General features: G+C 49.0%; 1 protein-coding gene across 3 annotated transcripts; it reads left to right on the forward strand.

Annotated features, from left to right (window-relative positions):
* Nucleotides 1–245: 245 nt before the first annotated feature.
* AMZ2 (archaelysin family metallopeptidase 2) lies at nucleotides 246–11,054 on the forward strand. 3 transcript variants are annotated; one of them, XM_040989551.1, is made up of 9 exons: nucleotides 246–756; nucleotides 1,039–1,127; nucleotides 1,212–1,263; nucleotides 1,613–1,895; nucleotides 3,069–3,242; nucleotides 3,329–3,457; nucleotides 7,442–7,605; nucleotides 9,563–9,739; nucleotides 10,637–11,054. In XM_040989551.1, exons 3-9 carry the CDS (start codon nucleotides 1,225–1,227, stop codon nucleotides 10,790–10,792), a joined length of 1,122 nt encoding a protein of 373 aa, XP_040845485.1. In that variant the 5' UTR covers nucleotides 246–756; nucleotides 1,039–1,127; nucleotides 1,212–1,224; the 3' UTR covers nucleotides 10,793–11,054. The 3 variants fall into 3 exon arrangements, with proteins under 3 accessions (XP_040845485.1, XP_040845484.1, XP_040845486.1); XM_040989552.1 differs by lacking the exon at nucleotides 1,212–1,263 and having other exon boundaries at nucleotides 247–756; XM_040989550.1 differs by lacking the exons at nucleotides 1,039–1,127; nucleotides 1,212–1,263.
* Nucleotides 11,055–11,507: the final 453 nt, after the last annotated feature.

Here is an 11,507-nt window from a genome sequence, read left to right on the forward strand (position 1 = left end):
TGCCAGGGCACGGCAGGGCCCGACCGCGGTGCCCCGACGCCCCCTCGCGACCCTCCCACGCTGGGCAGCGCCGGCCCAGACCGCCCTGCGCTGAGGGGCGGGCTGTGGGGGCGTGGCCGGAGGGAAGCGGGCGTGACGCGGCGCGCGCGTGCGGCGTGATCCGCGCGTGCGCGCTGGGGCGCCGGGCGCCGAGCCCTGTCGGGGTGAGGGCCGTCGGTGGGACTTGGACAACTGGGGCTGCTGGGCTGGGGAGGCCGGGCTGGGGAGGCCGGGCTCCGAGAGGCCGGGGACGGTTGCGGTCGGTGGGAAGGAGGAGGAGACGGGAGGGTGCCCGGGGCGGAAGCGGTGAGGACTGCGTGGGCGGGGTGTCCCCAACTCCGACCCGGCCTTGGAGGGAGGCTCCCAGAGGAAAAAGGGCGCCGTGACAGATCCGGGGGGATCCCCCTTCCCGCCCCGCACACACACCGCCTCCAGCCTGCCAGTGGTTGGCTCCTGCTAGGCGGAGTTGCTATGGGCAACCAGCAAGCTGGGACCTGGTGGTTGGGGACCGAAGCGTTGGCCCGCGATGCTCTGGCGTTAGCAACAACACATTCCAGGTGCCCTAGCCCGTGGTAGGCTCATCCCGCATCCCCTGTGCGCCGCCCAGGTCGGACCTGGAGGCTCCTGGCCTTTCACATCACTGGGCTGTTGTTTCTAATGTTAGGGCGAAGGTACCCCCTTGCAGCGACATTTCCCGGACATGCCTGTCCTTGTAAGGTGAGCACTTCAAGGGGAGCGTCCCTCCTTTCTAAAGGTAGGTAGAAGAGAGAGGATGTTTCAGGCTCACCCTGTTGTCCTGGGGTGAAGTCAGGTGCTGGAGAGGAAAATCCCCCACTCTTGGAATTCCAGAATTCAGACAGCAGCTTCGGGTTTCCCTTTAGTCTGTCAAGCTGGAAAAATCTAGATGGTGAGGCAGTGTGGTGGGGTGCAGACGGATACGACACAGTATCCGTCGGGAATGTCGGGAATGTCCCAGTTTTTCCTTTTCCAACTCACCAGGCTCCTGGTGGCACATGCTTGACCCATCGGGAAGGGGAGGATGACATCCGTGCCTAGGAACAAGATGTGAATGGAGGAGACCTGTCACCGTGAGTCGGCAGATGCCTCCCCTGATGGGACAGGGCTTGGGGGCTGTCCCCTTCCCGGCCCGAGACAGTTCTCCTTACCCACAGGGAAGTTACACAAATGGGAACACTGACTTCAGTTCTCCAGGAGTTTGCCACGGTGTGTCCTTGAGTCACATTGGCAAGAATGCGTGTTCTTCATGTGGCCCTGATGAGTCAAGCCATTGCCCAACCAGAAAACCGAGGGATGTCAAGCCATGCTGTCACGGCCACCGTTAATTTTTTTTATGCCTAAATCAGGTTCCGTGTGGAGTGGAGAAGTGGGTTTTGTGATTTGCAGTTTCTTAGTTTCCGTCCCCAGGACCCTCGTTGGTAGGGTACCGCTCCAGGTGTGACTAGCACGTGGTCGTTCCATCCCAGGGGGCAGTGAGGGGGTGTCCGCGGAGGGTAGACGAAGTCCTCCCGTGTGGCTGTGCGCTCGCCTTTAACGACTCCTGTCATTTGGGTAGATGCAAGTCCTCCAGCACTCCGAGCAGACCTTGAAGACAGCTCTCATCTCCAAGAACCCGGCGCTCGCGGCTCAGTATGAGAAGCTTGAGGCCGGGGAGCGGCGTCTGCTGAGTGAAGCCTTCCAGCCCACCGGTGACCTCTTTGGACCAATAACCTTGCACTCCCAGTCAGACTGGATCACCTCCCATCCTGAGGCGCCCCAAGACTTTGAGCAGTTTTTCAGCGATCCTTATAGAAACACGCCCTCTTCGGAGAAGCGTAGCATCTACATACAGGCCATTGGTACGTGCTGGTAAGCCACAGGATGGGCTTGGCATCACACTGGTGTCCTTGTCAGGTGTAGTTTGTGCCATGGTTTGGATTCCAATAGGCAGTTTTATCGCTTTGACATTTACTGACGTTACCGATGTTTTCTAGCCACGCTGCCTTAAAATGAGCATTGCATTTCTTCTTTTTTTTTTTTAATACATTTTTATTTTGAATTCTGAATTATGTGGTACCGTTTCGTATAGGCTGGGATTCCCCCGCCCCCAAACTCCCACCTCCAACAGGTTTTCCCCATTTTACTACAATGGTGTAGTCCTTCATAAGGAATCATAAATCTGTTAGTCTCTTATTTAAATGTACCCTGACATTGCTTGTACAGACAATGTCAGGCATTCCAGCGTCCCATTGTCTACACATGTCCAGCAGTTTCAATGGGAATCTTTCGTCTGAAAGCAGGGATGCATGTTCCATTATTCCCCCACATCTGCATATGCTAGACCCCAGTACTCCATCACTATACATTTCCATAATTAAGAGCCATAAACAAGGTCAACAACTGGTATGAGTTAGAACAGCCACAGCAACAACAAGAACATCAACAGCAAATTATAGCACCATGAAAAAATGCGCCACGGAGTGACCAACACCTGAGTGACAAAAAGGAAACGCAGAAGTCTCTTAGGAAAAATGATGCCACCAAGTGTGGCACTTCTTATTTTTTTTTTAAGATTTATTTTTATTATTATTATTTTTTTATTGGAAAGGCAGATATACAGAGAGGAGAGACAGAGAGGAAGATCCTCCGTCCTGTGATTCACTCCCCAAGTGAGCACAACGGCCGATACTATGCCAATCCGAAGCCAGGAGCCTCTTCCGGGTTTCCCACGCGGGTGCAGGGTCCCAAGGCTTTGGGCCGTCCTCTACTGCTTTCCCGGGCCACAGGCAGGGAGCTGGATGGAAAGTGGGGCTGCCAGGATTAGAACCGGCGCCCATATGGGATCCTGGGCGTGCAAGGCGAGGACCTCAACCACTGCGCCACCGCGCCGGGCCCGGCACTTCTTATTGACATCGATGTTTGATACAGCATATGGAAAATTTGAAATTGACTTTGCTTCTAATTTCAGATTCGGAAGGCTGAACATTTCACCCCTGTTAAAGTGCATCTTTAAATGTTCCCTTGTGTTGCAGGCTCCCTAGGAAACACCCGGATTATCAGTGAGGAATATATCCGGTGGCTCAAGGGCTATTGTGAAGCATTTTTCTACGGTTTGACGGTGAAACTCCTCGAACCAGTTTCTGTTTCTGCCACAAGGTGTTCCTTTAGAATCAACGATAACACACAAAACCTACAGATCCACGCGGGTGAGTGGGGCAGTCCTGCAACTTGAAGAGCGTTTGTGTGTTTCTACATAGATCATATACACCTACATGCATTTCTTTAAAAACAGGGCACATCCTGAAGTTCTTGAAGAAGAAGAAACCCGTAGATGCCTTCTGCATTGTGGGGATTACAATGATTGACCTGTACCCAAGAGATTCTTGGAACTTTGTCTTCGGACAGGCCTCCCTCACGGATGGTATTTCACTTTGATGTTGTTGGTAGAAACTGTAAGATGACTTGAGGATATTTTAAAGTGGCAAAAGGAAAACTGTCCCAGCCAAGAATAATCCTGATCTTTGACGTTGCGTAGTACTTTCAGGGGGGCGGGTCATCATGACGTACTGGGAAGCTCACTGTCTTTTTTGGGAGGAGAATTGGGAGGTGAGATTTTAAAGATTCGTTTATTCGAAAGGCAGAGTTAGAGAGAGGGACAGATCTTCCATGTGCTGGTTGACTCCCCCAAATGACCCCGGTGGCTGGGGCTGGGCCAGGCTGAAGCCAGGAGCCTGAAGCTCCATCTAGGTATCCATCACGGGTGGCAGGAGCCCATGGGTGCTTTCCCAGCAGCATTCGCAGGGAGCAGGATTGGAAGTGGAGCAGCAGGACTCAGACCGGCTCTGTTCCGGATGCCTTACCCCTGTGCCCCAGTATCAGCTTCACTGTTAACCATCTTAAAGCTAGTAACTTCACAGTAGTTTTGAGATAATTTACATAAAAATTACAATATGCTAACAGTGCTTATGTGTATCTGCCACCATCTAGGTGTTCATTGCAACAGAAAGTACATGTAAACACCTCAGTAGTAAGGAAAATTAAACAAATCACAGGTATTATGAGCGGCTGTAACACACATGAAAATGTTCATTATTTCTCACCTTTTCATAGTCATCCTATATGAATAGCCACAGACTGATAAATTAGTGTGCATGCATTTTTCAGTGTGTGTGTGTGTTTTAACCTGAAGTCAGCTCTAGTCTTTGATCTGAGGTACAGTCACCTTGGACTCTCAGGGACTTGTGCATGGTAACATGGGAGGTGGGGAAGGATCAGGAAAGTTCCTGCATGTTCTCGCACATTCTCTTCTCCCCACCTCCACTTCTCTCTGCTCTGTGTGTTTTGGCCTTTCACTGTCTGATCTCACCTGCCAGGATCTGTGACGGGCTTGAGCGAGAAGAGCCCAGGGGGCTGAGGAAAGGGGCTCTGTAGTGTTCCTGGAGACAGCAGCAGGTCCTGGGGCTGTGCTAAGAGCCCGTGATGTGTCTGTGCCACGTTGGTCCCAGGCTCTCTCTGAGCGATGGCTCCTTCCACAGCGGCCTCCCCCATCCCCGTTCCTTCATCCTCGGTCCTCCGTTCTGTGAGCGTCCTTACAGCTTTCTCCTGGGAGACGGGGTGGTGAGGGGCACTCCTGTGTCATGCCTGCTTGTGCTTTGATCTGGCTTCTTATCAGACATGCTCTTTCAGTATTGACCTAGTAGAAATGGAAACATTACAAATAATTTAAAAACAACTTGTTCATTTCTCTGGGTCTTGGTGGCTAACTTATCTTGTGCATATGAGGAGGTGGGGATAGGAGACATTACCATAAACTGTTCTTTCTTTTAAAGGAATTTCTCCCCCATCTGTCTCTCTATGCCTTTCAAAGGAATACTTTTTTTTGTAAGCTTCTTAAATATTGCAGCATATGAGAGAGGATGTGGCAGGGTAGTGGGGTTCGATCTTCCCTGCAGGACCTGCCACGAGGGACTGTGTTTTCTCCAAGTTGCTTCAAATTAGCGTTTGTAGTGGAGAGACACTGGTAAAGAAATGATCTTTTGTTTGTAGACTCTCTAGAAGAGTGGACCATTCTTGCTAAAGGCGTTGTTAGAGTGAAATGTTTGGCCAGAGGAGGTCACTTGTGATACATACGTGATTTAGTCTTTGCTTAGCTTGTAGCATGTTCTCTTTCCTTGCGTTTCCAATATCAGTTTACACTTTATGTGGGCAGAATCAGGCTAGCGTGAACAAGTCCACTGTGAGTTAATTTCCTCATAAAACAATTTACTGCAACTGTAAAGTAACGCACAGTAAAGCATAAACAAAAGCACTAATGTAAACATGTTGCATTTTAGAGCAGTTCCCTGTAGAGCCAGTTAACATCAAATTGTATTCTTCATGCCTGCAAGGATGGCAGATAGAACTCTAATTGTAACACAGGAAGTCAGTTACAAGGATGTTTACCCTGGGCTCTGACAACAGCCCCAGTGGAGTCAGCCTGTGCTCTCACAGCAGATAGGAGGAGGGAGAGAGGTTATTGTGCTTAAAGGTGTGGGCCAGAACGTGGTGTTGGGGACAGCCTGGGCAGAGGGCTGGGTGGATGGGCGGGTATCAGTAGTGAGGTTGGGGGAAGGGCGGCAGTGCCCACGTAGCTAGGTGAGAAAGAGAAATCTGCTGATGGGATTCTGAAAGAGTGAAATGGTGACTCCCTGCTGTTCCCGAGATTCCTTCCCTCCCTCTCCTCCCCTTCTCTTGCTTTCTTTCTGATTTCTTTCTTTACTTTTCTTGGAAAGGCAGATTTACAGATAGAAGGAGATACGTAGAGAAAGATCTGTCTGGTTGTTCACTCCCCAAGCGGCCACAGTGGCCTGAGCTGAGCCGATCCAAAGCCAGGAGTTAGGAGCTTTTTCCAGATTTTCCACACAGTGCAGGGTCCCAAGGCCTTGGGCCATCCTCTGCTGCTTTCCTAGGCCACAGCAGGGAGCTGAATGGGGAGTGGGGCAGCCAAGACAGGTCCATATGGGATCCTGGTGTTGCAAGGCAAGAATTTAGCCATTAGGCTATCACACCAGGCCAGTGCTTCTCTTTCATTATTTCTTTTAGAGTACTTTGTACTATTCCTTCAGAGATTTTATTTCATGGGGGAAAAACCCCGAAGCTTCAAATTCTTCTTCTTTTTTTAAAAAATCAAATTATTGCAGGAAATTCACCAATTTAATGATTAATGCGGTTGCTTGACTACTATGCCTTACTCTCGAATTCATTAAACTGCTTGAAATACAAATTTAATACTTAAAAAAAAAAGACAAATTGTTTAATAATAGAATTATTTCTCTGGGTGGACATGTTTACTACCAGTACTCAATTAATATTCAAAAGAAATCACTTGGTAGTTTTTTTTTTAATTAAATGTATGACTGATTCATAAATTACGATGTTCAACAGTTTAGATAGCAGAATGACCAACAAAAGGAATAATCTGGTAACTAGTCATGCAGTTTTGTCCAAAAGTAAACACGAAAACAGAAATTTGACACATTGTCCACCTAGTTGGGCTATGAAGTTTAGAATTCCTTAAGATTTAACCTCAAGTCCATTAAATTTTAGCAAGGTAGGTAAAATCAGATATCAGAAGATTTTTTTTTTCAAATTAATTTTTTTAAGTTTTATTTTTACATTTTCGTTTTATTCAAAAGACACAGACAGGGCCAAAGGTTGAACTTCCATCAGCTAGTTCACTTCCCAGGTCTGGGCCGGGGTGCAGGAAGCCAGCAACCTAGAAATCAGGCCTGGCCGCCCGCATGGGTGCTAGAGGCCCAAGTACTTGGCCCATCACCTGCTGCCAGGGTGTGCTTCGGAAGGAAGCTGTAAGCAGACAGAATCTGGACGCTCCGATATGGGGTGGGGCATCTCCTGTGGTCCTTGGAGGGATGCTGCTGCCTGGGTGACCGGCTGAGTGCTGGTGGGAGGCCTGGCTGCATTGCTTCCAATCCTGCTCCTTGCTCATGCACCTGGGACAGCAGCAAGGCTGGCCTGAGGGTTTGGGAACTCTGGCACTCTCCTAGAATACCTGACTCCTGGTTTTGACCTGGCCTGTGTCTCACCATTGCAAACCACTTGGGAAGTGAACCAGTGGACAGGAGATTTCTCTGTCTCTACCTCTCTCTCTCGGCAGCTGTCTCTCAAATAAATAAACATCTTTAAAAAACAAAGTAAAATAAAAACAAACTGCTGTTGCAAATGCTTACCCTAGAAGAAGGTTTTGATAGGATCAGAACATCTAGGGCAAGGGCCTTGCTTCTGTTGGCAGAACTGCACTAGACTGGTGAACATGGAACCACAGGTGTGAGAGGGTGTCGGAGCAGGCTGCTTTCTGGTCTCGCCGTGGACATTGTGTCTTCACCCTGCAATTGTTTGCTCTCTGTAGGTGTGGGGATATTCAGCTTCGCCAGGTATGGCAGGGACTTTTACAGCTCGCACTATGAAGGCAAAGTGAAGAAGCTCCAGAAAAAATCTTCCAATGACTATTCAATTTTTGATAACTATTATATTCCTGAAATAACTAGTCTTTTGCTGCTTCGATCCTGTAAGGTGAGTTATTTAAAAAACTGTGCAGGAGCATTGTAAAACAGATCTCTCTATCGCCACTCCCCCTTGGGAAAGATTGGAGTGACTACTGTGTTTTTGTTGTTGTTGTTGTTAATGTTTGTTTATTTATTTTTATTGGAAAGGCAGATATATGGAGAGAGAGGTCTTCCATCCACTGGCTCACTTCCCAAGTGGCCACAATGGCCGGAGCTGAGCCAATACAAAGCCAAGAGCCAGGGGCTTTTTCAGGGTCTCCCACACAGGTGTAGAGTCCCAAGACTTTGGACCATCCTTGACTGCTTTCCCAGTCCACAGGCAAGGAGCCAGATGGAAAATGGAGCAGCTAAGAACCAGATAAGAACTAGCACCCATATGGGATCCTGGCTGATGCAAGGCGAGGATTTCAGCCTCTAGGCTGTCACACCGGGCCTCATGACTTTATTTAAAAAGATATATTTATTTATTTACTTATTTATTTGAAAGTGTTATAGAGAGAAGAAGAGAGAGCTTCCATCTACTGGTTCACTCCTGAAATGGTTACAGTGGCTGCAGCTGTGCAAGGCTAAAGCCAGAAGCTAGGAACTTCTTCCAGCTCTCACACGTGGTGTCAGGGGCCCAGGCACTTGACCCATCTCTGCTTTTTCCAGACCACTAGCAGGGAGCTGGATAAGAGGTGGAGTAACCAGGGCTGGAATCGGTGTCTGTATGGGATGCTGGCATCACAAGCAGCCACTTGACTTGCTATACCATAGTGCTGGTGCCCCCAGACAGAAAGGACTCCCTACATCATACAGTCAGTCCTTAGGCAATGCTATAAAAGAGTTTGTACCATTTACATACTTTTAATGGGTATTATTTGACCTGCGTAATACAGTAAATGCAAAACTCGAAAGGATACCTTAATTTTGTAATTTATGGAATTGGTGCCAGGTTTTGGTCCCTTCTGGTTACACATTGCCTTGCCTGTACACGTCTCATGATTGGTTGAATTCCTCACTTCCGGTGTGTGTCGGCAGCCTGCCCACTGAGGCTGCTGGCATCACCCAGTAGAGCTGCCTCCCCGAGGAGTTTTGGGGACTTGTGTCTGTTTGCTTCTTCTTAAGGGGAACAGCCTCATTCTTGGGGGATGCCCAAGCTACCCTACACTACTGTCTTCCTTCCCCACTGCTCCCTGGGAAAATCCCTGCCTCTCCATGTCCCGCTTTGTGTGTCGCTGGAGACAGGCTTTTCCCTCAGTGAGACAGCTGGTTTTACCAGCACTGCCAGGGACTTCAAAAATTCATGGAATTAAAGAAATAAATTTATCTTGGTGTGAAAAATTTCAAAATCCCTGCATGGTTTTTGTTTTTTTGTGTTTTTTTTTAAATCATAGTATTTCCATGAACTTTTTGAGGATTCTTCCTCCCTGTTGAGGTTTAAGAATTACATCTTTGGCAAGTGTTTTCCAAGTCTGTTTTTTGGGCCCCCGAGTCAGCTTCCCCAAGTCAGCTTCCCAGAATCACTCGTCTGTATGCAGTTCAAACTCACCTCCTCCTCGCAGACCCACGGAGCCAGTGTCTCTGGGGAAGGGACTCCAGAGACCTGAATTGTAACAAGTAGCCCCTTCTTGAGGCTACTGCTGCTCACTGTTTGGCAGTGCTTGGGGGTGGTGGTTGGGGAGGGAGTTCTGCTGGCTTCTGGGGGGCAGAGGCCAAGGATGCTGTAAGAGCCACTCTGCAGTGCACAGCACAGCTGCTCACAGCAAGGAAGGTCCTGTGCAGGCTAGTCACAGGACTGAGCAAAGTGGGAAGGCACTGAAGGAAGAGGGTTACTATGCCTTTGAAAATGTGGACAGAGTGAGTGGCTGGCGATGATGATAAGGGAGTTGATGTGTGTCAATGTTTCTGTTGGAAAAGCAGGAGTGAAAAGGAATCTAACAGTGGTAGTGTCGCTACAGAGTCTCCCTGGGAATGTCTTGCAGACCTTAACCCACGAGATCGGACACATATTTGGACTGCGACACTGCCAGTGGCTCGCATGTCTGATGCAAGGTTCCAACCACCTCGAAGAAGCTGACCGGCGTCCTCTGAATCTTTGCCCCATCTGTTTACGCAAGTTGCAGTGTGCTGTTGGCTTCAGCATCGTAGAGAGATACAAAGTAAGCAGGGGGGAAGGGAGAGGGAGGAGAGCGGAAGTGGTTCTCCAAGTAGAAAACTGACATTTTCTATCAGGCCCTTCTCTAGAGCTGTAATTTATCAGAGGAAATTAGTGTAAAAGATAAGCAGGAAGCTGTGGTTTGAAAAAAAAAAAACATGCAAAGAAATACCTTTCTTAAAAACTTCAGCTTGCCTGTGAGTGATTTAAGTATAATGCAATGAGAAATGTGGAAGAAAGTTCTGTTTCTCTTCTCGTTAGGGGAAGAAATCTTCCCATTTTACAGAAGAGAGACAATGTTGAAACGTGTGGCACAGCTAATTTCTTTTAACCATACGTGTGACATGATTTGCATTCTCAAGTGTGTGAAGAGGTGTGCTCACTAGCAGGAGCCAGAGAGGGCAAGCCCCGATGGCCGTGTGCACCCACGCGTGGCCTCAAGCATACCAGTTGATATTCCTGTTCTTGCTCATGGGCGTGACTGACTCAGTCCGCGCATGCGTCTTTACACACACGCCTCCTCCCCATGCCTGGGTGTGCACTTCACATATGCACGCCAGACTGAAAGCGTGCTGTGCTGCTTTGTGGAATATTTACCAAGTTGAAGGAAAACATGAATTATCTCACTCTCCTAAAAACACAGGGTCTGTGTGTACAGTGTGTATATATTTTTCCTATGCATACTTTTGACCATCATTTATAATCATAATTTGACTAGTTCTGACATGAGTGTGTCATAAATTCTGTTGTACATTCATGACCACCTTAATTGGATGCAAGATCTTCACGGGGTAATGTAAGTCGGAGACTTAGATCACCACGTTGAGAAGCCAGTATTTTCCCTTGTCTAAAAGTGTTCTGCTGTGATTTGTTCAAATCCGTCTCTTCTGTGGTTTTCAAGGCGCTGGTGAAGTGGATCGACGATGAATCTGCCAGCACCCCGGCGGTTACCCCGAGACAGAGTCGTGAGGATAATGTGAATCTGCCCAAACCTGTGGAAGCCTTCAAGGACTGGAGAGAGTGGATCGTCAAATGCCTCGCCATCCTCCAAAAATGAGGGTCTCCACGTACGAGCCACCGCAGTAAACACACCTTCGCCTTTGCTCTGGGAGTGCTTCTGTGGGCCAGCCCTTGCTGAGTCCCTGAGACTGCGGGGGAGTGCCAGCCTGGACACGCAGCTCCCTGCCATCATGGAGACCTCTGTCCCACCGGGCTGAGCTGTGTCCGTGAGCCCCTCGCTTCCATTCTTCACATGTGTTTACGCCTCAGCAGAGAGCTAGGACTAGCGGTAACTAGCAAGTAAATAAATACTTTAAAAATAGCTGCCTCTGCCCTTCGGAACCCACCAACATAGTTTCCAGAGAGCAGTTCTGTTTGTAGAAGAGTCTGGATCTATTAGGCCCAGGCCAGGAGTATCTGGGAGTTTGCATAGGCTTCCATCTTGTCCACCCACACCCCCTCTCCTTCCTTCCCTGGGCTCTCCAGCCTCTGCTGGCTGTCACCTGTCCCCTGAAGAAGTGACTGCTTGGGTCAGTTTTGAGCAGCTCAGCATGTGCCCTCCTGGCTGAAGAGCAGCAGTGCTGAGCCACCCCGGAGAAAGGCCGCGTGGCGATCTGTCCTGGGCCTTAGGCTGTGAGCTTTCTGCCTCATCACTGTGCTACCTTCCTCATATCCTCACACTGAAATATCGGAATTGGGGACAGAGTTGCACGGGCTTCCTGGGGGTGTGAGGAGTGCCTTTCTGGCCTCTGTCAGGCCCTGGACACTGGCTG

The sequence above is a fragment of the Ochotona curzoniae genome, unplaced genomic scaffold (genome assembly GCF_017591425.1).
Source record: "Ochotona curzoniae isolate NIBS_2020 unplaced genomic scaffold, NIBS_Ocur_1.0 contig_523, whole genome shotgun sequence".
Taxonomy (NCBI): Eukaryota; Metazoa; Chordata; class Mammalia; order Lagomorpha; family Ochotonidae; genus Ochotona; species Ochotona curzoniae.

What these genes read in the sequence shown, in the direction of transcription:
- AMZ2 (XM_040989550.1), top strand. Translation starts at nt 697, where the DNA reads ATGTTAGGGCGAAGGTACCCCCTTGCAGCGACATTTCCCGGACATGCC. An exon ending in CATCTACATACAGGCCATTG is followed by an intron (nt 1,896 to 3,068) that starts GTACGTGCTGGT and finishes CTTGTGTTGCAG; the next exon opens with GCTCCCTAGGAAACACCCGG. An exon ending in GCATCGTAGAGAGATACAAA is followed by an intron (nt 9,740 to 10,636) that starts GTAAGCAGGGGG and finishes GTGGTTTTCAAG; the next exon opens with GCGCTGGTGAAGTGGATCGA.